The 26,569-nt window shown below is 40.3% G+C and overlaps 1 protein-coding gene across 7 annotated transcripts in view; it reads right to left on the reverse strand.

Moving 5' to 3' along the window:
• LOC105487359 (phenylalanyl-tRNA synthetase 2, mitochondrial) overlaps positions 1–26,569 on the reverse strand; it is a 519,529-nt gene that overhangs the window by 326,428 nt on the left and 166,532 nt on the right. For all 7 annotated transcript variants that reach the window (XM_011750809.3, XM_071097683.1, XM_011750808.3 and 4 more), the window contains one exon: positions 9,154–9,285. In XM_011750809.3, the coding sequence (XP_011749111.2) occupies positions 9,154–9,285 (132 nt within the window). The remainder of the gene's footprint in view (positions 1–9,153; positions 9,286–26,569) is intronic.

Consider the following 26,569-nt stretch of genomic DNA (forward strand, 5'->3'; position numbering starts at 1 on the left):
CTGACGATGATGATGTAGATAAATATTTGGTAACATCAAAGGACACTTGTGTCACATTTCTTGTGGAAAAAATTATTACAAAAAATATTCAAAGTATGATTCTACTTTTTACAAAACATATAATAACTTCTACATGTAGGTATATGTGACAATTACAAGTATGCATAAGGATTTAAAGTTTTATATAGCAACTAAATTTTATAAAGAATCTATTTTATGTAGGATCATGGAATTACTTTCATTTTCATTTTTATATTTTATTTTCTGAATTTTTCAGTGATTACAGATTGCTTTTACATCAGAAAAAAAGTCTTACCATCTTAGCTGTTTTGAAAAGGGAAAAAGGCTAAGTAAATATTTGAACAGGCATCTCTATTCTGGCAGCTTGAAAATATGTCACCAGGAGAAACTCGAAGCAAAACCTACACATGGGGCTGACGTGTATTTGTTTGCTTTTCTCAATGGGCACTAAAAAGGGCAAGACTGACTTAAAGGAAGAAAGGAAAGTTAGGAAGGTGAAAGAAAGGAATGGAGAAGGAAGGGAGGGTGAGAAGAGGGAAACGAGCCAGAGTTTCACAAATCTTAAAACAGTCTCAACTAACTGGCCTCAAAAATGTACCAGGCTTAATTCTGATTAATAAAGTTGAAGAGTAAATAGACAAGTGGAGCCAATACCACACATTTCCAGCACCACATGTGTGTCACGCAATTATCCTTTCACCTGGAGTGCATACACAACCCAAACTACGGTTCAGGTCCACTACGGGGGCATGAGCCCACCAGTCCATCCCTCTCTCTGATTACAACCAAAATCTCTAAACAACTAACGAAGGACTCTGAAAAGTAAACAAACAGAAAAATTATAAAGGAGAGTTAATACTTGGAAAGGCAACCCACACAGAGTGAAGTTCCTGCTTTGTTTTCTTCTCATATGATTTTGCCCCAAAGGTGAGCCCCAGTTGCACAGCTGCACAACAACACAGGTAACTCAACTCAAAGAGAAACCTGTCTCTCTGTCTGCAGATAAAGGGATTCTGCAAGTTGAGGAGTCTGAGGGTATGATCTTGGGGTAGAGAAAGCCCAGGAAAGGATGCCCACATTCTCTGTGGAAACCTGCACAGATATCGGCCTGACACTGGAGTGACACACGCACAGCACAGACTCAAACCAGCACAGAAAAAGCTGAGAAAACTGAACTGAGATCTGAACCACTCACACAAGTTTCAGACTAACCCCTCAAGCACCGGATGGACAAAAATAAGCCCAGCAACAACTGACACTGAGAACTGAATCGCTGCCCCTAGGAAGCAGATCCCGCTGAAAGCCTAGAGCTCACGAGGTTGATCACCCTACACCGCAGATGACAGGATGCATTCAGAATGTGCAATATACAATCCCAAATGTGTTTACAAACCACCAGGAAAATGTCACCAATTCTTAACAGAAGTCAATCACAAGACGATCCGGACATTAGAACTATCAAAGAGATACAGGTTCAGTATCCCTAATCCAAAAATCCAAAATCCAAAATGCTCCAAAATACAAAACTTTTTGAGCATGGACATGATGCCCATTAAGAAACGCACATTGGAGCATTTTGAATTTTTGATTTTTGAGTTAGGGATGCTGAAACAGTAAGTATAATGCAAATATTCCAAAATCCAAAAATCTGAAACACTTCTCGTTCCAAGCATTTTGGATAATGGATATTAAACGTACTTAAAGCAACCACTGTCACTTTGCTCTATGAGGTAAACAAAAACAAACTTGATAGAAATGAAAATACAGGAATTCTCAGAAGAAAAATAAGAACTATAAAGCAAAACCAAATGTAAATTTTAAAACAAAAAAAAAGCACTGAAATAAAAATGTATTTGGCGATCAAGGCAGCAGAATGGAGACGACAGAGAACAGAGTCAATGAACATGAAGATGGATCTGTGGAAGTTATCCAATCTGAAAAACAGAAAGAAAAAGATTAAAAAAAAAAAAGTAAGCAGAGTCTCAGGGTCTCCTGGGACAAAATCAGAAGATCTATCATAAGTGTAAGATAAACTTAAAAGAAAACCGTACCTACACATATCAAAATCACACTGCTGAAAAACAAAGATGGGGGGGAGAAGTCTTGAAAGTAACCAGATACCACAGTAAAAAATTATAATTAATAATTTTTTTTTTTTTTTTGAGACGGAGTCTCGCTCTGTCGCCCAGGCCGGAGTGCAGTGGCGCGATCTCAGCTCACTGCAAGCTCTGCCTCCCGGGTTTACGCCATTCTCCTGCCTCAGCCTCCCGAGTAGCTGGGACTACAGGTGCCCGCCACCTCGCCCGGCTAGTTTTTTTGTATTTTTTTTAGTAGAGACAGGGTTTCACCGGGTTAACCAGTATGGTCTCGATCTCCTGACCTCGTGATCCGCCCGTCTCGGCCTAATAATTTTTTTTAAAAAAAGAGAGATAACAGTATTTACAAGTGAAGAATGACTGAAAATATTATGGCTCTCTCTTTAGAAACTATAGAGGCAGAAGACAATGGATCAACGTCTTCAAGTTGCTGAGAAAAAAAATAAAAATCCATCAATCTGGAATTCTATATTCAATAAAAACATTCTTCAAAATAAAGGGGAAATAAAAACATTCTCACAAAAAATAACACTAAGAAATTATCACCACTTGACGTGGTTTATAAAAAATGCTAACGAAAGTTTTTCTTATTGAAGGGAAAAATAATTACCAGAAGGAAACCGGAGGTATTTTCAGGAATAAAGGAACAGCAACAGAAATGGTAAACAGCTAAGTAAATACAAAAGAAAACTACTTTCCTCTTAAGGTTTTTTAAAATGCATATGACTGTTTAAAGGAAAAAGTGTAACAATGAATTGTGAGGTTTTCAATATATGTAGCTGTAATTTATGTAACTATAACAATATAAAGGCAACTGGGGAGGAAGGAAGACAAGGTGGGAATGGATATTGTAATATAAATGAAACAGAATCCAAGGAAAATTACCAGAGATAAAGAAAGACATTTCACAATGATAAAAGGAACAATCCCTCATGAAAATATAACTACTATGAAAATATATGCACCTAATAATATGGCTTCAAAAAAACATAAAAAAAAATTGACAGATAAAAGGGTAAAATAGACAAGTCCATAATCATAGTAGAAAATCTTACTCTTTCCTGAGCAATTGATAGAGTACTAAGACCGAAAAATCAGTAAACATAGAAAGAGGAGCTAAACAACACTATTCAATTACCTTGATGTAACTGACATTTATAGAACACTCCACTCATAGGCTTTTTGCCTCTAGAGAATGGAAATGTAAGTCCACACAAAGAATTTTACAATGAAACACTACTCCAGATAAAAAGGAATAAATTGATACACACTATACATAACATGGATAAATCCCAAAATCATTATATGCTGAGTGAAAGAAGCCAGGTATAATGAATACACACTGTACAATTCCATTCATATAAAATAGTAGAAAATCCAAACTAATCTATAATGACAGCAGGTAGATCAGTCATTGCCTGAAGACAGGAACAAGGGGAAGAACAGATTACAAAAAGTCCATGAGAAACAGCTGGGAATGAAAACATTTATCATCTTGATTGTGGTGATGGTTTCACTGGTGTAAACATATGTCAATAATTGATCAAATTGTATACTTTAAATATGTGCAGTTCATTACACTTCAATTATATCCCCAAATAATTGGGAAAAATATTCAACCTATGCTATAGACAGGGTTTTCGAAGTATGCTCTGAATTGGGCCATTCATAAGAATTATCTAGGGTATTTGTTTAATATTCATATCTTGGTCTCCATCCCAGACCTCCAGATTCTGATGCTCTATGAACAGACATTTTAAATAACCTCTCCAAGTAATTACTAGTCACACATCTGAGAATGACCACTTAAGGCCCAATTCAAAGACCGCCTCCTTTATGAAGCCTCTGCTGATCCAACTGATAGACATAGTTCACTTTTCTCAACTCACAACGCTCATTCTCACAAAATGCATTTATATGCATGACTATGTTCTAATGATATAATCTTATCTTCCCTAGTACACAGAACTACAAGTTTTCACAGGGAGAAGGTATGTTTCACCCATTTTCCTAACTTCCTCTGTCCAGCACAGTGCCTTGCACACAAAAGACACTAATTACATAAATGCCATATTTATTACTAGCACCGCCTTCGTTCATGCTATTACAGATTCACCAACTTAGATCAACAACACTGAACCATGTTAAGTATGCGTAGAGGCTACAGAGATCAACCACCAGAGAGAGGGGCAGACTAGAAATAGATTCATGCCAATATAGGAAAAGCAAAGAGAAACTACATCTCTCCTTGCAAACAAGAACCTAACTCACTCTGGGATGCACATTTCAAATACCTATCGCATCAATATTCCATCCTGAATGTAACCAGGGAAAGGCCTGGCACCACCTTCTCTAACCCATCTCTTCCCCACACATTCTGCCCACGATACCCCGTTATGAATACTTACCACATGGTACTGTATACGTCTGTGTGTGCTGTGATATTTTCAAAAGCAGGAGTAATGCTTACTCACTTCGATATAGCCTTAGAAGGACTTCAAGAAATATTTGATAAGCAAGCCAATGATGATCCTTTAAAACCAGAAACTGTTCATGTACCTGTTTACAAGGTTTTCCCAAAAGAGCCAATTTTTAAATTTTGACAAAAAGGTAAGGAAGGAAATTTCATTTTTAAAAAGATACTTTTAACTATCAAGCTTCTTCTCCCTCTTGGCCCACATAAAATCTTCTAAACTTCACAGGGGCAAGGAATGGTAAATTCCTTCCTGGCACGATCACGGCCCATAGCTGTCCCAGTGATGGTTTTGGACGTGGCGCTCCATTTACTATGTGAAAAGACACAGCAGCCTGAGTCAACCCAGTGGGAGGCAAGTGTGTAGTATTTGGGGACGTGACTCAGTACTGTCCTCAAAATACCTCCCTAAGGGAAAAACAACCAACTCAGCCTGAAAACGGTCACCACTCACATCACAATCACTCAGTCTAAGGATCCTGAAAGCAATGGTGAAGACACTATGACTTAGGGAAGAAGAAATAAAGTAAAATGCTAGAAGCCATTTAGAAGAGCCGTGTTCCACACATAAAAACACATATATGCCACAGTCGCTTAAATGTGTAATAAAATGTTTTTACTGACTGTTCAAATTAGTAATCTAATTTCATGCTTTAATTAAACACACTCTATCACAGGAAGAGAACACACAGGGGGGCATAGCCCTTCCATAGAGGTAACTACAGAACAAATAAAGTTTTGTTTGCTATGTATTTGTTTCATTTTATTTCAGTTCTTTCATTCTATGTTAGGCAGAATGATTTATTTGAAATGCATTTTTAGCAACTTCAAAATCATGCAATTTACTATTTGGGGAGCATAGCTTATTAGTTAACAGTTGTCAGAAAGACTTGGCAAGTTTCACTAGCACTGTCTAGCTATTTGATCTGACTTACCTTTCTCCGGCTCTGTAAAACACGGGTTATAATAGCATCTATCTTGGAACCTTGTTAGCAAGGTTAAATGAAAGAAAGCATATGAAGCATGCTTTATGGGACGCTGGCATCCAGGAAGGACTCAACTGATATCTGCCACTATCATTGCTCCATCAGCTTCTTTGTTTTCTGGTTATTTTAGCACTCACCTGATTCTCTGTAAGAACCTTAAAGGGGAGTCATCAATTATATTGTTTCTTGGAAGTTCTCCTTAAAATCAGAAGGGAATGAGGAAAAGTAAAGAGAGGGGAAGAGCAGGGGTGGGGAGGAAAAAGGAAGGGAGAGCAGGGAAGCAAACATAGAAGAAGAGAAAGAAAGAACAGCAAAACTGAACGAGCGGGATAAAGTATACATATTCGGTCTTTCTCCATGCCATAGAACTAAAAAAACAGAAAATCAGCTGCACTTGCAAATGTCTGTGGTTAGTAACTGCCAGGAAGTTTACAAATTTTAACTACAGCCATCCAAACACCTTCGAATTTGAGAACACAGAGAAGAACTCTTTCATAGTAACTTCAAATTCAAATAGCAAAGTCTACACAGAATCTCTTCTGTAAAATTGTCTCTTCTTCCATTTCTTTAGTTTCCCTCTCTTGCATTATGGCTGGGCGCAGTGGCTCATGCCTGTAATCCTAGCACTTTGGGAGGTCAAGGTGGGTGGATCACCTGAGGTCAGGAGTTCGAGACCAGCCTGGCCAACATGGTAAAATCCCATGTCTACTAAAAATACAAAAATTAGCCAGGTGTGGTGGAGGGTGCCTGTCATCCCAGCTACTTGGGAGGCTGAGGCCCAAGAATCGCTTGAACCCAGGGGCGGGGGCAGAGGTTGCAGTGGGCTGAGATCGCGCCACTTCACTCCAGCCTGGGCAACAGAGTGAGACTCTGTCTCAAAAATTAATTAATTAATTAATTAATTTTTATGTATACAGTTTCCCCAAAACTCAAAGCACATCCTACCATCACTGTGAATCTCTGAAACATATTTACAACTTAAGTGTCTTTTTCACTTTATCATTCCATTCAAGAATATCTAACATGGCAGATCTAATTGCAGAACAGCAGCCTCATTAATGTGCAATAATGACTTTGAAACCTGTTTCAGATAACAATATTCAGCCAATTACTGTGTGAATCAACCTCATAAAAACCCATCAAGGATATTGGAAACCGTGCAAGGAAGTGCAATTCCAAGCGACAACTGATGTGTAAGCTGATCATCCCTGATTTGCTTTCTGAGCTCCAGCCTCCTGACACCAGGCACTGCTGGGAGGAAGCCGAGCAGCCATTCAAGTCTTTTTCTAAAAAACAAAACTATCAAAACATCACAGAGGCATCTGAAGTCAGCTCCTACTCAAGGAGAGATTAAATATTTCATATTCACGCCCGGTATTTTACGTTTTCTGTTGAGATGCATATAAGTCTATTAAGCTGATTTTCCTTTTCTTCCTGTTTATTACTCTTACTTTTCTTTTTCCCTGTAAAATCACTCACTCAGTATAAAATCGCAGACACAGACATGACTAGAGGTCAAAGAGGTAACAAATTACATTTGGTTAGAAATTGTTTCTATGACAGGCAGGAACAACTTCCGTTTAAATATTTCCTACTAAGGGGACCCTCTGTTGATAAATGGCTCTAACCATTAGAAAAATTTTAAGTATAACAACATCAGCAGTTAATTTTTATTGAATGTTCACTGTGTGCCAGACCCTTTGCTAAGCACGTTAGAGGAATCCTCTCAATCTATCCCCATAATGGAACTCTGAGGGTGTATCCCTGCACCCATCTTAACCATGAGAAGGCCAAGGCTCATGGGGTGATGAACCCTGCCTAAAGATACATAGCTGTTAATGAACAGAGTTGTGACAAAGACCCTGGGTTTCCAGACACCTAAGCCCAGGCCTCACAACTTCTCCTCCCAGGTCCTGATGTCAACCCCTATGCTCCCTCTCCTCTAGGACAGCTCTTCACCTATTTTAAAACTGCCCACGAAGCCTCCAGCCCTGTGCCAGGCTTTCTCCTGAGGCTTCCTCAGCAGGATGAAGAGGAATCTGGGAGCCTGTGGAGTCCAGGCCTCTGCAGACAGAGAGTACCTAAGAGTAAGAAGGGAAGGCCAGGCCTCCAGTCTCCCAGCCAAGGTAACACAAGCTCCTGCACTCCATGCACCCTGCCTCGTCACTCTCTGCTCATCCTCATTTTCCAAGCCCATCACCACATATATGTCCTTACCCATGGTCTATTCACCTTTCTTAGCTACCAAGAAGGACCCCTCTTCATTCTGCTACAAGAGGCTGGGCGGTGAACCCTGAGTCAGAACTGCCCTCCAAGGCCAAGCAGCAAGTGTCCTTCTAAGGGAGTAGAACCAGAAAGGTTTCCTGAACAATCTACATCAGTTCCTCACTGCTTATGCAGTGAGCTCACATGCCTGATCCAAACCAACTTTCCCTTTTTTTCTTGGAGGATTTATATTCTTAAAAAAAAAAAAAGAAAAAAAAAGAAAAAAAGAAAAAAAAAATATATATATATATAATTTTTTTTTCTTTTTTTTTTGTTTTTTAGACTGAGTGTTGCTCTTCTGCCCAGGCTGGCTGGAGTATAGCAATATCGGCTCACTGCAACCTCGGCCTCCCGGGTTCAAGTGATTCTCATGCTTCAACCTTACAAGTAGCTGGGATTACAGGCACACCATCACACCCGGCTCATTTTTGTATTTTTAGTAGAGACAGGGTTTCACCATGCTGGCCAGGCTGGTCTCGAACTTCTGACCCCAGGTGATCCACTCACCTCAGCCTCCTAAAGTGCTGGGACTACAGGCACGAGCCTGTGATATTTTTAAATTAAATTTAGATAGTGACTTCAAAAAAGTACTAAATTCAGACAATGACTTAAAAAATCAAATTCAGATAGTGACTTTAAAAAATACTAAATTCAGATAGTTACTTAAAAAAATACTAAATTCAGATAGTGACCTAAAAAAAGAACTCACAGCAATGGTCTTACAGAAAAGAGCCAGACAGATCCTTCTGAAATGCCTATAGATATGGGTAGAATTCAATCAGCAACCTTGTGTTTCCATTTTCTCTCAGTCAGGTGGCATGCAGAGGGAGGTGATGGATTAAGCATCATGGGCCTATGTGTTTTTACACTGCGTTTTAGTGTATTTATAAAATACTTGCTGAATTTGGGACACTATACTAAGTGCAGTAAGAACAAAAATGGATTATGCATTGTCTTTGTTCTTAAATAGTCTGAAAGACAAACTACACTCCTGTGACATGCAGCAAATGCCTTTGGGGCAATTACAAAGCAACATATCAACAAACACGAAATCACAAAGTACAAATCCAGCAGCCAAGTGCTGACAAGGAGGATCTCCAAAGACAAAGAGCCTTCGCAAATAGATACGTGAGAAATAAGTTTTTCCAGGGCTTAGTATCAAAGACGAGTCTACAGGGGTCTCTGAAGAGAGACCAATGATGCTGCTGCCCCCACAGAAGTATGTAAATACCTGCAAGGGTGCCGTGGGGCTGCCTGAGAAGGGAGGGTTCCTTTAGAGCATGTGTAAATAAAATGTGGGATTCTTTTGTACCTGAATTGACCAGTTGTTGTTCCATCACCCCGCAGCCAAGAACTTCCAGCCATTCTCCATGAAAGTTGATCTCCATCTCAAAGGAAGGATGTGTAAAAGGAAAGTAGCAGTCTACCCATCTTATCTCCAGCCCTGCAAAGTTGCCAAAGAAACAAATAAGTAGTGTTAAATAGCTGTCTGCCCTTTCTTGTGATCAAATTTTCCCTTCCACTAATGACACCAATTACTACATTCTGAGTAAAATAAATAGCAAATAAACTAATTTGCAACATGTTAGGGTGAGGCAATAAATCTTAAAACTTGTGAAAAACTGGGCATGTCTTCTCCAATATAAAAAACACTTTGTGTAATTCCAGGACCCTCTGAAACCAAATCAATCACTTGTCAAATCCCTGCCACCAGCTGGCAGAAGAAAAAACTAGGCCAAGTTCATGGGAAAGCAAGTAATTCTGTTAGTTTCTATACATGAAAATGACATTATTTCAGAGTTAAAGAAAGTATATTTTTACCATATATTCCTCCAAACTTATATATCAACAATATGACCAATTAAGATAAACTGATCAACTTTTACTTCCATAAGTATACATAGATATATATATTATTTTTAAGTTTATAAAGCTAATGAAAGGTCAGATTAAACCAAATCTATCAGTCAATTTTAAGCAAAACGTTTTAAAAGTCCAACATTTTTCCTACAGATGAATGATAAAAAGTACATATGCTAAACGCCAGAATGAATTTCTAAACAAGCAAACATAAATACAGCACTCCTGAGAAAAAAGTGCTGTAATTTAAGCAATGGCCTTATAATTTAACAAGGGAAAAGACTAATGAATTCAAAACAAAGCCTGCAAAGAGCAGAGGTCACCAAAAGCAGTGAAACCGTAGCAGAGGGTCACCTAGGAACTCGATGCCCCCTGAGAAGAGCACAGAAAAAAGTGGGCATCTTGACAAATCCTAGGTTCCTGTCCCTGTGCTCCTTTCCCTTCCTGTGCTGGCCTCTTCTTTTTTTTGGCAACGCTCTGCTAAAGTACTCGATTCTCCATGGTAATATGGACACGCCCCCTCGTGAATGCAGAATACTGTATGTTCTCACCCCAAACTACCTACATTTTAAAAATCTTGTGTAAATCACAATGTGAAGCAAATAAAAATAGTGACGAAAATGGCTTCCATCTATTGAGGACTTACTATGCTTCTACCAACCCATTTCATAGATTCAGGAAAAAAAAAAAAAAAAAGGCAACTGTTTTGCCCCAAGTCCCATGGCTAGCAGATGACTGGGCCACTGTACCAAACCCACGTCTGCTCTTCCCAACTCCAAAACCCCTGCTCTTGCTGTTTTTTTGTTTTGCTTTGTTTTGTTTGATAGGCTCTCATGCTGTCACCCAGGCTGGAGTGCAGTGGCACCACAATCATAGTTCATTGTAACTGCAAACTCCTGGGCTCAAGCAATCCTCTTGGCTCAGCCTCTGAGTAGCTGGGACTACAAGCACGCGTCATCATGCCTAGATAATTTCTCTAATTTTTTACTTTAGAGATGAGGTCTCGCTGTGTTGACCAGGCTGGTCTTGAATTTCTGGCCTCAAGCAATCCTCCTGACTCAAACTCCCAAAGTGCTGGAATTACAGGCGTGAGCCATGGCACTCGGACCCAAAACCCAGCTCTTGACAGTTAAAACATAATTGCCTGCCAATCAACAAAGATATTTTGAGAGTCAAACATTAGATAAGAGTGTAATTATCAAACACAGGGGGCTTTCCTATGCCCCAGATTCCACAGTAGAAGGCAGATTTTTCTTTAATTGTTTTGTTTTAATTGCATTTATTTTCCTTCTTACCTGCTGTCTATGACAAGTGTCAACTGATTTCTGTTTACAACAGTAATACAATATTTCCCCTTCTGATTTTCTCTGTGGTATAATAGACAAACATTAAAGTGCACAGATATAAATGTACAATGTGACAAATGTTGACATATGTATGCACCCATGATACTGCCACCACAATCAAGATAATGAACATAACCATTACCTCCCAGTTTTCTCATGCCCCTTTGTAATCCTACCTCCCGCCCACTGCCCCAGTCTTCTCCCGACACCCGACATCCGCAGGCAACCACTGATTTCTTCTGTCACTATACATGAGTTTGCATTTCCTAGAATTTTATAAAAATGAAATCATACAGAATGTACTCCTTTTTTTCTGGCCTCTTTCACCATGGTTATTTTAAGATTCACCTGTGTTGTTGCACCTATCAACAGTTCATTCCTTTTTTTTTTTTTTTTTTGAGGCGGAGTCTCGCTCTGTCGCCCAGGCTGGAGTGCAGTGGCCGGATCTCGGCTCACTGCAAGCTCCGCCTCCCGGGTTCACGCCATTCTCCTGCCTCAGCCTCCCGAGTAGCTGGGACTACAGGCGCCCGCCACCTCGCCCGGCTAGTTTTTTGTATTTTTTAGTAGAGACGGGGTTTCACCGTGTTAGCCAGGATGGTCTCGATCTCCTGACCTCGTGATCCGCCCGTCTCGGCCTCCCAAAGTGCTGGGATTACAGGCTTGAGCCACCGCGCCCGGCTGCAGTTCATTCCTTTTTATTGCTGTGATCGCATCAACACTTTTTCTAACTGGGGAAAAAAAAAAGCTGGCCTTGTCGCAGGCCATTGGAGAAATGTCCCCAGGTCCCCCAGAGTAGTTGACTTTTCTGTGTGGAAGCTCGGACATGCAGAGCCACTGCTTATTTGGGACTGTATTCTGAGAAGGGATTTATACACCTGTATCCTTGCCCATCTTTAGGACCAACAATTCCCTATCAATATTTTTGTAAAAAGCACCAGAGACAATCCTGATAACAAACGGAAATATGTGACGCCTTGGGACATGTAAGCTGAGTGCAGAAGGACTGACCGACAAAATAATTTTTATCTTTCTTTTTTTATAACTCTTGGCAGGTAAGCAAAAAACATTTTATGAGAACAGTCTGGAACGATATATTTTGTGTACCTGGCTTTTGATATTTGGCCTGAATTTTACCAAAAGCAGGAACAGGACTCAGGGTTAACATCATGATTTCATATAATTAAATGTAATTAATTGTATGTAATTAAACATTACCTAAATGCTTGGAACATAGCGGTAAAGTAAGTTCTATACAAGTTTACTTTCTCGGTATGCCCTTAGGTTCTGTTAAAAAAAAAACAAAACCATTTTGGATAGGCTAAATAAATACGGAAGAGTTCAGTTATACAACTTCATCTCTCACAACTGTAGTATCTTAGGTTCCCCTAGTCCAAGAAGAAGTCATTTCAAGACATTAATAAGCACTCAAAACAATTACAACTGTTGATTAAAGTTATTCCATAATCAACGTTTATTAAACCCTAACTAAATGTCTACTGCATATGGTCTCATGGGAAGCCGGGTCTCCACAGAGACAGGTCCCTCCCTGTTTACACACGGCCACTACAGCTGCTGGTGCTGATGGTGTCAGCACAACTCAAGGATAGAATTGAGAAGTGATGTGATGGCTCTTCCCTTCTCCAGGAATCTTCCTTCACTGAAGGGCTTTTGCTTTACCACTTCTCTAATGAGAAAAAACAATTATAGCTTTGGATGGAAAATTTCTGTAATGTTGAACAAATTATTAAGATAAAATATGTTTTATCAACCCTTGCTCTTTTTTTGGTTTAAGATCTCAGCCACCACAGTCCTCAGTTTCTTCTTCCTCAATCATCCTGCAGGTGTCTTTTTTGACAACAATGAAAGTAACTGCTCCACAGTGAAAACTACACATAGCAAAGCAAGAAAAGCAGGGAAGTTAGCCAATGTTTTTCAGAATCCACCGAGATGATTAACACTAACAGTTTAATGGAGCAGAAACTATTGATAATACCATAGAAACTAAAACGGAAAACACAGACTGGTAAAAGTTGTGTCTAACGATACCAGGAAGTTTTTAATCCTTTTTACCCCCTCAGATCCTCTGCTCAGTTTCCTTTTAAAATCTATATGACCCCACAAAGAATGCCAAATCTATACACCATTCATTTCCTTTGTTCTGCTACTTTAAGGACTTCTTCAGTTCTTAAGATTTGCCTCTTTCCCATAAACAGACAAAAGTCAAAATCTGTGCTTTTGAAGTCTTATCCATAAAACCTTTGCCTAGACCAATGTCCTGAAGCAATTCATCCATGTTTTCTTCTAGTAGTTTTATGGTTTCAGGTCTTACATTTAAGTCTTTAAACAATTTTGAGTTGGGTTTGTATATGGTGAGAAAGACAGGACTTGCCCAGCATCATTTATTGAAGAGAATATCATGATGGATATGCTAATTTCCCGAATTTGATCATCACATTGTATACATGTATTAAAATGTCATTCTGTACCCCATAAATATGTACAATTGTGTGTCAACTAAAAATAAAAAAGGCCAAAATTTGCAAAGCACTATTTTTGAGTAGGCTATGTCTCTACTTCAAACATAAATAGTAATTATTTGAAAGTAAATTATATTAATGTGAACTTTTTCCCAATATACCATATTCTCTTACACATTTTAACAATTTAAATTTGTTACATTGGGCTGGGCACAGTGGCTCACGCCTGTAATCCCAGTACTTTGGGAGGCTGAGGCGGACAGATTACTTAAGATCGGGAGTTCGAGACCAGCCTTGCCAACATGGTAAAACCCCATCTCTACTAAAAATGCAAAAATTACCCAGGTGTGGTGGCACATGCCTGTAGTACCAGCTACTCGGGAGGCTGAGGCATGAAAATTGCTTGAACCTGGGAGGTGGAGGTTACGGTGAGCCAAAAGTGAGCCATTGCACTCCAGCCTGGGCGACAGAGTAAGGCTCAGTCTCAAATTAATTAATTAATTAATTAATTAATTGTTACATTGATACATTCACAGTGATTTTTAAAAAAATCATTGGTAGTGAAATTATTTCTTGAATACTTTGATATAACCCCCAAAATAAACTTTCTTCTTGTTTTTCACCCTATGATCTCAAAATTACTGTAGGTATTATTATATCTAGTTGAAAAAGCATCTTGACATGCTTCTTGTATTAAAAGATACAATTAAAAGCCAAATGACTAGCTCAAAACTATGTTGAGTGTGACTTATTTCACATGTCAAGTATTAGAAGTCAGAATATTTACTAAAAAATATGTATTTCATGTTATATATTAATAGAGGAGAATTTTTAGTAAGCATGTCCAAATCATATGGATTCATTCTGCATAAGACTAACCTCTTATTGCGGCTATAATTAAGTGCATATATGAACTATATATCTAGTGGAAAATAATGTCAAGGGTTTGTTTTTTTTTTTCCTATTTCCATTTTTCTTTTTATGAGGGGGGAGGGGAACTTAATAATTTCCTAAACCACATAGATGAAGCTCAGAGCTTTTTTAATGGCTTCAGAACTCTGAGATTACAGCAATTGTCAAAAATTATACATCTCAATTTTCAGCCTAGAGCCACATAAAAGCAAGCACACTTTCAGAAACAACCGCACCTGAGTTGAAGTCTCAGTCTTCTACCTTTTTCCTGTGAAGCCGTGGGAAGCTGCCTCACCCTCTTTGAGCCCCGCCCGCCTCTTCTCCACACTGGGAGAATGACTGCTGTCTCGCCCAGGGAGACCGCCCAGTGGTTTCAAGAAAAGACCCTGTGGGAGCCCAGGTTTTCTTAAGAGGCAGCGATCCTCTTTGGAGATCTGGACACTGACTCGAATTTCTCCTCTGAATGAGGATGCTGAGTTTGTCCAAGAATGAGGAGAGCCCAAAGTCAAGAAGCAATCCCTCAAGCGGGACTTCAGAATTAAGTAGAAATTCCTTCAGGACAGTGACATGAGCCCAAATGGAAGAGGTATAGCAAGAATTCTAAGCCTTTCTCAACTCTGGCAGGACACTACCTGCCACAGGGATGGGGCACCTTTGGGAAGACCAACCAGGGACACGTGCAGGGTGTGTGTGGGGGGGGTGTGTGGGTGTGGTCTCTTCCCACCAATCCCTGAAGGGGCTGAGCACTCTGTCTGACATACTGTAAACATTTAAGTAGATGTCATTCCATCCCATCCCACCTTTGTTATGGATCTCATTCTGAATAAACATCACATTCCATTTCCCTGATTTATTGACTCATTAAAGAGATTCTTCTGCTGTTTCCCATACCGTTTATATTTAAAGGTGGGACTTTGCTATCAGAACTGCCTTCCACAGGTGGTAGAATTTAAATTTTGAAAGATCCCTGGCCCAAACTAGAGCATATACCAGTGATTTTTCTACACCATACCAGGGGTACCCTTCATGAAAGCAAATAATTTTTTTAAATTAAACAAATATGCAATTAATCACTGGTGTTTGGCATTATTTTTAAAATAGATTTGCCCTCAGTTGACACACAAAAAAATAGTAGAATATAGTGGTTTAATATAAGGGTTGCTACTCACACTTTCTGAACAGCTATGCAGTGTGTATCCAAGGAAGGAAAGGAACGTGGAAAGAAAAAGGAAGGAGGGGACTCTCTGGCTGGAAATAAATTCTTAAAAAGCTGGGATCATCTTCGATAACCACAATCTAACCAAGGGAAATCGCATCGCTGCCACCGTCAAAGACACCTGATGATTCCATCTCTTCTGCTTCTGTTGAAGACCCATAACCTTTCGACAGAGCCCATGTTTTCCTAATGTTTCAATAGTGTTCTAACAGCGTTCTTTCATACATTGTTTTGTTTTGAATAGGCAATATGTTCACAACATTCAAAATCAAAATACTATAACAGAATTCATCTCATTATGTAATAGGGTATGACGAAGAAGTCTCACTTACTTCCCTTTCCCATCTTACCCCAATCTCCTGGACCCTTACAGTAAACTCTCAGGGTTTCCTTTTTACTGCCAGATGTAAGCCAATACAAATATCTGTTTCTATTTTCCCTCCTTTCTTATATAACAAGCAGCATAGTGCGCACGTTATGTGGCACCACACTTTTTTCACTGAATGATGTGTCTGGAGGCCTCTCCATATGAATGCATAGAGCACGCCCTCAGTCATTTTCTTACTCCTGCCAAAGATTCCTGCGTGTGGCCCACATTCATATAAGAAGTCTTACCGACATACACTTGGAGTATATTCAGTATTTTGCTACTGAAAGCAATGCTGTGACTAAATACCCTGTTGAGACGAAGAGTAAATGCTTTTATGATTTTAATAAATACTGCCAAAACGCCCTCGATAGGTGTTGTATAATAGTTTGCACTAACATTAGCTCAGGAGCCAAGGCCATAGAACTAACTGGTAGAAGAATACAATGAGACTGTAGGTCCCAGACAAAGATCCAGGGCTTTGCTGATAAAAGAACACCAGCTCGACCCTCTTACGCAGCTCCCACTTAGATAAAGCAACAGTTGAGCACCCACAGACAAGATTCCCAGGGCTGCCTTCCTCACCTTTGCTGTTTGCATCTCGTCTCTCCCCTAAAAGAAGAAAAGAGTGTCTTCTGGACTCAGAAAACGTGGCTGGCAATCATAGGAAGAGGAGGCACTTTTAAAGCCTGAAGCATCCATGTGGGAATACAAACACTGATTCTGTTTCCAAAGCCCACCTCACACGCAGCATGAAGTCATTCACGACTTACACTTCATCTCTACCTAGGGCCTTACAAACCTGGCAATGCCACCACTGTGACTCTTTAAGAGCGCCATACATATCCTATGTGTCCACACAACCGTGTACCCTGGAGTCCAGCGCTGCGGAGTGCCAAGTGGAATAAAACCATTCCTACTACAAAGTTAATGGTAAATACCACCTCTTCCCTCTCAGAGAGGGTAATAAAATCCTCCAGTGTGGGACCTCCCAAGCACACAGCAGAAGATATTAACACTGTTTCAGCCACAACGACTCCTGCTAAGACATACACAGAGCAACAGGGGAAAAATAACAGGCAGGTGATTTCCTCCACCATTGGCAATGGCGTAACTGGTCCCCCAGCTGTTATTCTTCTGCTTGGCAGAAAGACCAGTGTGTGAAAGTGTAGTTCCACACTGTTTCCCTGGGACTCCTCTACACAGGGATCCCTCTGACTAGGGCTTGGATCATAAGATGATATGATCGTTTCTCTACCTCACAAGGAAATGAGAAATGGAGTATGGCACCAGTTAATGGGCCCCTCATTCTGAAATCTGGGTATGGGTTCAGAGGCACTAGGTTAAGTGATCACTCCCCTGCTCTCTATCAAGCAGCAGAGGAGACAGTCCAGCAGCGTCCCAGCCTCAGGGAAAGCCACAGCACAGCCCTTTGGTCTTCGATCCTCTCATCAACCCATTCTCGAAGGAAACCATCTTCAGATCCCTGCAGGCTACACAGAGAGGGACTGTAGGCAGAAGGCTCACACACCAGCCTCCATAAAGCTGGTCGGTTGGGGGGCAGCCTGGATCTAAGAGCCAACACACATCTAGAAGCAAATCCCAGCTTTATCACTTGCAGCTGAGTGACTTCAGGCCCCTTACTTAACCTCGCGCTGCTTCAATTTTGTCAAAAATAAGAATATCTCACAGAGTTTCTGTGACAATTCAGCATGGAAAAGTGTGTAAAAAACCTAACACAGTACCTGGCACCTCATAAACACTCAGTGGGTATTTTTTTTTTCACTGAATGTCATGAAATTCAGCTCATAATCTGAAATATCTCACTTTTTAATAAAATATGAAAAAATAAACATTTCTAAATTGTGTTCCTAACTGACATTTACTGTTCATTTACTATGTGCTAGGCACTGTGCTAAACATTTCCCATGCCTCCTCTCACTTCATGCTTACGCTGATGTGAGGCTGGCATATACACTGCACAATCATTACTTTCATTCCCACTTTGCAGATGAGGGAAATGTGACTGCGACAGCTTACATATCTAATCTCGGTTTACAGTAGAGAGTAAATGCCAGGATCAGAACCAGGTGTGTGGGACAGCACAGCCCCATGCTGCCCTCCACTGGAGCAGACAGTGCAACACCACATTAACTCAGCTTTCAACACAAAGCACGCTCATGAGACCAAGAAGGCACGGTCTGTGTCCTTGTTCTCCTAACACACAACAGTGACATTTATGGTTTTAAAAAGAGAGAGAGAGAAAGAAAGAAAGAAAGAGAACCAAATAGTCATAGTCTAAGTTGAAAGACAAAAGGCGATATGGTTTGGCTGTGTCCCCACCCAAATCTCATCTTGAATTCCCACGTGTTGTGGGAGGGACCCAGTGGGAGGTAAATGAATCACGGGGGCAGGTTTTCCCATGTTGTTCTCGTGATAGTGAATAAGTCTCATGAGATCTGATGGGTTTAAAAACAGGAATTTCCCTGCACAAGCTCTCTTCTCTTATCTGCCACCATGTGAGATATGCCTTTCATCTTCTGCCATGATTGTGAGGCCTCCCCAGCCATGTGAAACTGTGAGTCCATTAAGCCTATTTTTCCTCCCAGTCTCACGTATGTTTTTATCAGCAATGTGAAAACAAACTAATACAGTAAATTGGTGCCAGCAGAGTGGGGCACTGCTGAAAACACATCCAAAAATGCGGAAGTGACTTTGAAACTGTAAAAGGAAGAGGTCGGAATAGTTTGGAGGGCTCAGAAGAAAACAGAAAAATGTGGGAAAGTTTGAAATTCCCTAGAGACTTGTTGAATGGCTTTGACCAAAAGCTGATAGCGATATGGACAATGAAGTCCAGGCTGAGGTGGTCTCAGATGGAGATGAGGAACTTGTTGGGAACTGGAGCAAAGGTAACTCTTGTTATGTTTCAGCAAAGGGACTGGCGGCATTTTGCCTCTGGTCTAGAGATTTGTGGAACTTTGAACTTGGGAGACATGATTTAGGGTATCTGGCAGAAGAAATATCTAAGCAGCAAAGCATTCAAGAGGTGACTTGGGTGCTGTTAAAGGCATTTGGCTTTATAAGGAAAGCAGAGCATAAAAATTTGGAAAATCTACAGCCTGACAATGCGATAGAAAAGAAAATCCCATTTTCTGAGAAGAAATTCAAGCTGGCTGCAGAATGTTAATCCCCAAGACAATGAGGAAAATGTCTCTGGGACATGTCAGAGGTATTTGTGGCAGCTCTTCTCATCACAGGCCTGGAGGCCTAGTAGCAAAAAGTGGTTTCATGGGCCAGGCCCAGGATCCCCATGCTGTGTGCCTAGGGACTTGGTGCCCTGTGTCCCAGTCATTACTGGGTTCAAGGCAGAGCTCGGGCCGTGACTTCAGAGGGTGCAGGCCTCAAACCTTAGCAGCTTCCATGTGGTGTTGAGCCTGCGAGTACACAGAAGTCAAGAATTGAGGTTTGGGAACCTCCACCTAGATTTCAGAGGATACATGGAAACGCCTAGATGCCCAGGCAGAAGTTTGCTGTAGGGGCAGGGTCCTCATGGAGAACCTCTGCTAGGGCAGTGCAGAAGGGAAACATGGGGTAGGTGCCCCCACACAGAGTCCCTACTGGGGCACCACTTAGTGGAGCTGTGAGAAGAGGGACGCCATCCTCCAGACCCCAGAATGGTAGATCCACAACAGCTTGCACCAGGCACCTGGAAAAGCCGCAGACACTCAACACCAGCCCATGGAAGCAGCTAGGAAGGAAGCTGTACCCTGCAAAGCCACAGGAGCAGAGCTGCCCAAAACCATGGGAACACACGTCTTGCATCAGCCTGACCTGTATGTGAGACATGGAGTCAAAGGAGATCATTTTAGAGCTTTAAGATTTGACTGTCCCACTGGATTTCACACTTGCATGGGGCCTGTAGCCCCTTTGTTTTGGCCAATTTCTCCCATTTGGAAAGGCTGTATTTACCCAATGTCAGTACTCCCATTGTGTCTAAGAAGTAACTAACTTGCTTTTGATTTTACAGGGTCATAGACAAAAACGACTTGCCCTGTCTCAGATGAGATTTGAGACTGTGAACTTTTGAGTTAACGCTGAAATGAGTTAAGACTTTGGGGGACTGTTGAGAAGGCATGACTGGTTTTGAAATGTGAGGACATGAGATTTGGGAGGGGACAGGGATGGAATGATACTGCTTGGCTGTGTCCCTACCCAAATCTCATCTTGAATTCCCACGCGTTGTGGGAGGGACCCAGTAGGAGGTAATTGAATCATGGTGGTGGGTCTTTCCCGTGCTGTTCTTGTTATAGTGAATAAGTCTCACAAGATATGATGGTTTTAAAAATGGGAGTTTCCCTGCACAAGCTCTCCTCTCTTGTCTGCTGCCATATGAGATGTGTCTTTCACCTTCCGCCATGATTGTAAGGCCTCACCAGCGAGGTAGAACTGTAACTCCATTAAACCTGTTTTTCTTTCCAGTCTCGGGTATGTCTTTATCAGCAGTGTGAAAACAGACTAATACAAAATGTAAACCTCCACAGGCCAGAAACAAAACAGGAAGAGAGGATAAAGTGAGCCTGCTGGGCTTGGGGTCCACAACCAAGAAGAACCAGGAGCCTGCCTCCTGCAGGATGGCACACTGCGGGCTTGTGGCAGGAAGGAGGCAAAAAGCTTCAAGTCAGAGGCTGGGATGGGATAAGCTCCATGATGGTGCCAGAAGGAAGTCAAATACTGTCACCCAAATGCAGCATGGGGCTGTAGCCCTAAGGAGCTGTAAGATTAGGGATCCAAGTCTTGGGCATAGAATCAGCTCCAGCCCCTCATTGTATGGGTGCTAGACATCTCATGGATCCCTAGGAAATCTCATTCTGGATTTCAAGCCTAGAGAATTGGGTGGAATCATCTGCAAAACCACTTACAGGGTGAAAAGCAAGAGACGGGGGATAGGGGGAGAAGGACAGGAAGAAAGAAAACAGAGAAAGGGTAAAGAACAAAAAAAACCTTCCTCTGAATATGACCCTGCAACCCAAAATTCTAAAACACATGGATAAATCTAATGCTAAGTAATACAGCCAGCAAAACAAATAATCAAACATTAACTTACCTCAGATAAGATTATTTTTATGAAACAATCTGAAACTTTAAAATAAGTGTGTTTTAGATATCCTAAGAGATACATGAAAGCATAACTCACTGATGTGTTCTAGAAAATAAAATTCATAAAAATTTTGGTTTTGTAAACCAGATCTAAAAATGCATCTTCAGGATTGTATCCATCTCCCAGTCAAATTCTTCTCTGAGAAGGAAAACACGAGCCACCCTTTCAAAGAGTTCCTGTCACAAACATTAAGCTGCATCAGAAAAGAAGACCAAAAAAGGCACAGAGAGTAAGTGATGAGAGAGATGTAAGAATATAACGAAGGCGAAGAGGGGAATGAGATGTAATAAAAATTGCAGGAAGGAAGGTCCAGAGGGAGTAGCCAAACGATTCACATGAAAAAGAGAAACTTCCACATCTGGACAGGACAGAATAATAAACCAGTTTTACCCCTCCATATGAAAAACTAAAAAATGAAATAAAATAAAAAACAGACAAATATATAAAATAACACCACTCAAAACATGGGACACCAGTTGACCAAGGACACAGACCCCCCAGAGGGGCGAGACCTAACATTGCTCTAGGAAGGAAGGAGAGCATGGGAGATCTCAATAGTCTCTTTGATTTGAGGAGACAGAGCCGGGAGTCTGGACAAGCCAGGATAGCTAGAATTCTCAGGGCAGAGTAAAGGAGAGAAGAGAGCTGTGCAGAGAACTCTGGAGATCTGCAGAGGAACCCCTTCAGTATTCAACTGAACACTGATCCTGTGTGTTGAAAAATCTACCTGCGGTCGGGGAACAAATCCTCAAAAGGATTAGAGGGAATAAAGATGGAGCTCACACAGGACCAGGAATAGTGCCAGTTCTCAACAGCCAAGCGGAAAAGCCTCATAATTCACGGGTTATCAATTACAGAGCTGAGACTGGTCTGGCATAGGTATTGGGCAAAACTATCCCCAGACTAAACTCTATACTGGTCCTGCCTAATAAGGCTTAAAGAGAAGACCTAAAAGGATCAAAGTGTTTCTAAGTAATCCCAGAACAAAGCTCATGGATATTAGGAAGGTAAAAATATCCAATGCATCAGAAGGTAAAATTAATGATGTTTGGCAATATCCTACAGTAAATTACCAGGCATGCAAAATAGAAACAAAATACATAAAGAACAGAAAAATCAAAAGTAATTCACCAAGGAATGACAGATGTCAGAATTAGTAGGAAAAAATGAGTTAAAATATGTATTATAATAATATTTGCTATGTTCAAAAAGCTAGAGGAAAGACTAAACATTTTAAGTTGAAACAGGGATGATATTAAAAATATCCAAACTGAAGCAAATGAATGAAAAATACACAGGATGGAGTTAGCAGAAAATTAGACACTGTAGAAGAAATATTGGTAAATTTGAAGATAAAACAATATTAATTATCCAAAATGCAATACAGAAGAAAGAAAATCACTGAAAGAAAAATGAACAGAGCACCAGCGGTGGAAAAGTTTTAAGTGGCCACATACACATGCAAGTGGAGTACCTAAAGGAGGAGAGTGACAGAAACTATCTGAAGAAATAATTGACCAAAATTTCCAAGATTTCATGAAAAACATAAATCCAAGAAGCTCAACCAATTCCAAACATAAGAAATCTGAAGAAAACTTTAACTATGTACATCATAACCAAACTGCCTAAAATCAGTGACAAAGAAAACATTGCAAAACCAGTCAGAGAGAAGAGACACATTATGTACAGAAAAACAAAGACAAAAGCAAAGTTGAGAGCAGATTCCTCACAGGAAACAATGCAAGTGAGAAGAGATAGGAATAACATCTCTAAAAAATGAAAAGGGCCGGGGCACAGGGGATCATCCTCCCACCTGTAATCCAAGCACTCTGGGAGGCAGAGGGAGGAGAATCACTTGAGGCCAGGAGTTCAAGACCATCCTGGACAACATGGTGAGACCCCATCTCTCTATTTTTTTTTTTTTTAATTTTAAAAGTTAGCAGGGTGTGGTGGTGCACACCTGTAGTCCCAGGTCTTCAGGAGGCTGAAGTAAGAGGATCCTTTGAGCCCAGGACTTGGGGGCTGCAGTGGGCCATGATCACGCCATTGTACTCCAGCCTGAGTGACACAGCAAGACTCAATCTCAAAAATAAATAAATAAAAGTAAAAAAACTATTAATCTAGAATTCCTTTCCCGTGAAAATATCTCAAAAAAAAAAAGGCAAGATGAAGGCTTTATCGGACATACAAATGCAAAAGAATTCATCAGTAGCAGAAGCAGGCCTTCGGTTGTGCAGAAGGAAAAATCGGTTGGGAACCCAGATGAAGAACACTGAAGATGGTAAGGACCTAGCAGATATAAAGGCTTTTCTTATTATGTAAATCTCTTTAAAAGCTGATCAACTACTCAAAGCAAAAATAATCATAACATATTTAGGAGTTGATAGCATACATAAGAATTAAAATATGTGATGGCACAAAGGCCAAGATGGGAAAAAGGGAAGTCTGCTGTTCTTACCCTATACAGGAGTGGGGTAACAACACTCAAAGTGAGACTGTGATAACTGTAAACCCTAAAGCAACTGCTACAATAACAAAACAAAAAGTTACAGCTCATAAGACAAAGGAAATAAAATGGAGTAATAAAAAATACAATTACTCCAAACAAAGTAAGAGAAGAAACAAAATGTTACTCATAGAAAACAAATAGCAAAATGATCATTTAAATCCAACTACATCAACAATAACATCAAATGCAAACAATCTAATTAAAATCACTTTGAAAAAAGAACAAAGCTACAAGAATTCAACCAATTTCAAGACTTATTATAAAGCTACTGTGATAAAGACAGTGAAGTATTGGGTCAAGATAGACAAATAATAGATGCATGGAACAGAATAGAGAGTCCAGAAATAGCCCCAGACATATATGGTTAATTGATTCCAGACAACGGTACAAAGGCTTTGCAGTGCAGAAGGAAAGGTCATTTCAACAAATGATGTTGGAACAACTGGATATCAATATGCAAAACAAAATTTCAATCCGTACCTCAGATCATCCATAAAATTCTTCAAAGTAATCATACATCTAAATATAAAACTGAAACTATAAAACTTCTACAAGAAAACATAGTAGAAAAATCTTTGTTACCTTGGGTTAGGAAAGATGTCTGAGAAACAATATCAAAAGCAAAATCCATAAGAGAAAAAAATTGGTTAATTGGGTTGCATCAAAGTTAAGGAACTTCTGCTCTTTGAGGGACAACATTAATAAAAAGGCTGAGTGAAAATATTGCAAATCCCACATCCCACAAAAGAATCATATCCAAAATTCAAAAGAATCATATCCAAAATTCACGAAGTTTCAAAAATCAATAAAAAGATAATAGGGTCAGGTGCAGTAGCTCACACCTCTAATCCTAGCACTTTGGGAGGCCAATGTGGGCAGACTGCTTGAACCCCAAGAGTTCAAGGCCAGCCTGGACAATATAGTGAGACCCTATCTTCACAAAATACGAACAAATTAGCTGACACTGTGATGAGTGCCTGTCATCCCAGCTACTTGGGAGGCTTAAGTGAGAGGATCACTTGACCTGGGAGGTCAAGGATGCAGTGAGCTAAGATCATGCCACTTCACTTCAGCCTGGGCAAAAGAGCAAGACCAAAAAAAAAAAAAAAAAGGAAAGAAAGAAAACAAACGGGCAAAATATTTGAATACTTTGCCAAATAGTTACATGAATGCAAATAAGTACATAATATTCAGCATCATTATCGACTAAGAAAATACAAATTAGGCAGGGAGCAGTGGCTCATGCCTGTAATCCCAACATTTTGGGAAGCCGAGGTGGGTGAATCACCTGAGGTCAGGAGTTCCAGGCCAGCCTGGTTAACATGGTGAAACCCTGTCTTTACTAAAAATACAAAAATTACCCAGGCATGGTGGCGTGCACCTGTAATCCCAGCTACTTGGGAGGCTGAGGTGGGAGAGAACTGCTTGAACCCAGGAGGTGGAGGTTGCAGTGAACTGAGATCGCACCACTGCACTCTAGCCTTGGCAAGAGAGCAAGACTCTGTCTCAAAACAAGAAAAGAAAAGAAAAGACAAATTAAAATCATAATCAGATACTCCTACACTCCTATCAGAATGGCTAAAATTACAATGACTATAATAAGTGCCAGCAAAGATGAGGAGCAACTTCCACTCCTAGGCACTGCTAGCAGAAATGTAACATGGTACAACCAGTTGAACAATTTGACAGTTTCTTTAAAAGTTAGTCATGGCCGGGTGCGGTGGCTCACGCCTGTAATCTCAGCACTTTGGGAGGCCGCGGCAGGTGGATCATGAGGTCAGGAGATCCAGACCAGCCTGACCAAGTTGGTGAAACCCCATCTCTACTAAAAATACAAAAAAAATTACCCAGGTGTGCTGGCAGGCACCTGTAATCTCAGCTCCTTGTGGGGCTGAAGCAGAGAATTGCTTGAACCCAGGAGGTGGAGGTTGCAGTAAGCCGAGATCGTGCCGCTGCACTCCAGTCTGGGCGACACAACAAGACTCTGTCTCAAAAAAGCAAAAAAAACAGTCATCGACCTACCATGCAGACATTCCATTTGTAGCTATTTACTCAAGAAAAATAAAAGCTATGTCCATATAAAGACTTGTCCACAAATATTTCTAGAAGCTTCATTTGTAATAGCCAAAACCTAGAAACAACCCAAATAGCCAACAAGACGTGGATGAATAAACATATTGTAGAATATCAACACCATGTAACCCCCTACTTAGTAGCAAAAAGGAATGAAGTATTGATAACATGCTACAAAATGCATGCATCTCAAAATAATTATGCTGCGTGAAAGAAGCCAGAGAGAATACATACAATAGGATTTCACTGAACATAAATCTAGAAAATGCTAACCAACCTACAGTAACAGAAAGCAGATCACTAGTTACCTAGGCCTGGTGGGTAGGGAGAGTGGGCAGAAGAGGTGGTAGAGGGACAGTGAAGGAGCAGAAGGAAACGTTTTGGGGTGATGAGTATATCTTGATTGTGGTGATGGTGTAGTGTGTGTATAATTATGTCAAAAGTTATTAAATGGTACACTTTAGCTTATTGGAAGCCCATTATAATTCAATAAATAAAAGAGTAAGCAGAAAGATTCAGCATGATAGATTTTTTCCCCAATCTATTGAATTTTATAATTTGGAAATCAATTGTGACCTCAACAGAAACCATTACAATGAACTAACCACCACTGCCTGTGTTGGGCAGTAATTGGAAGGTATATTTCATAAACTGTAGCTGAAAGGACAGCAAGTTTCCAGAGAAAGATGGATAGTCAAATAATGGTAGCTGTTTGTTTTATCGTGAGATGACATAGTTTAGAATATATTTAAAGCTGATGAAACAAAATTCTAGAGAAACTGATGGGCTGGTAATCAGCAGTCCAGCTAA

The sequence above is a fragment of the Macaca nemestrina genome, chromosome 5 (assembly GCF_043159975.1).
Source record: "Macaca nemestrina isolate mMacNem1 chromosome 5, mMacNem.hap1, whole genome shotgun sequence".
NCBI classification, from domain to species: Eukaryota; Metazoa; Chordata; class Mammalia; order Primates; family Cercopithecidae; genus Macaca; species Macaca nemestrina.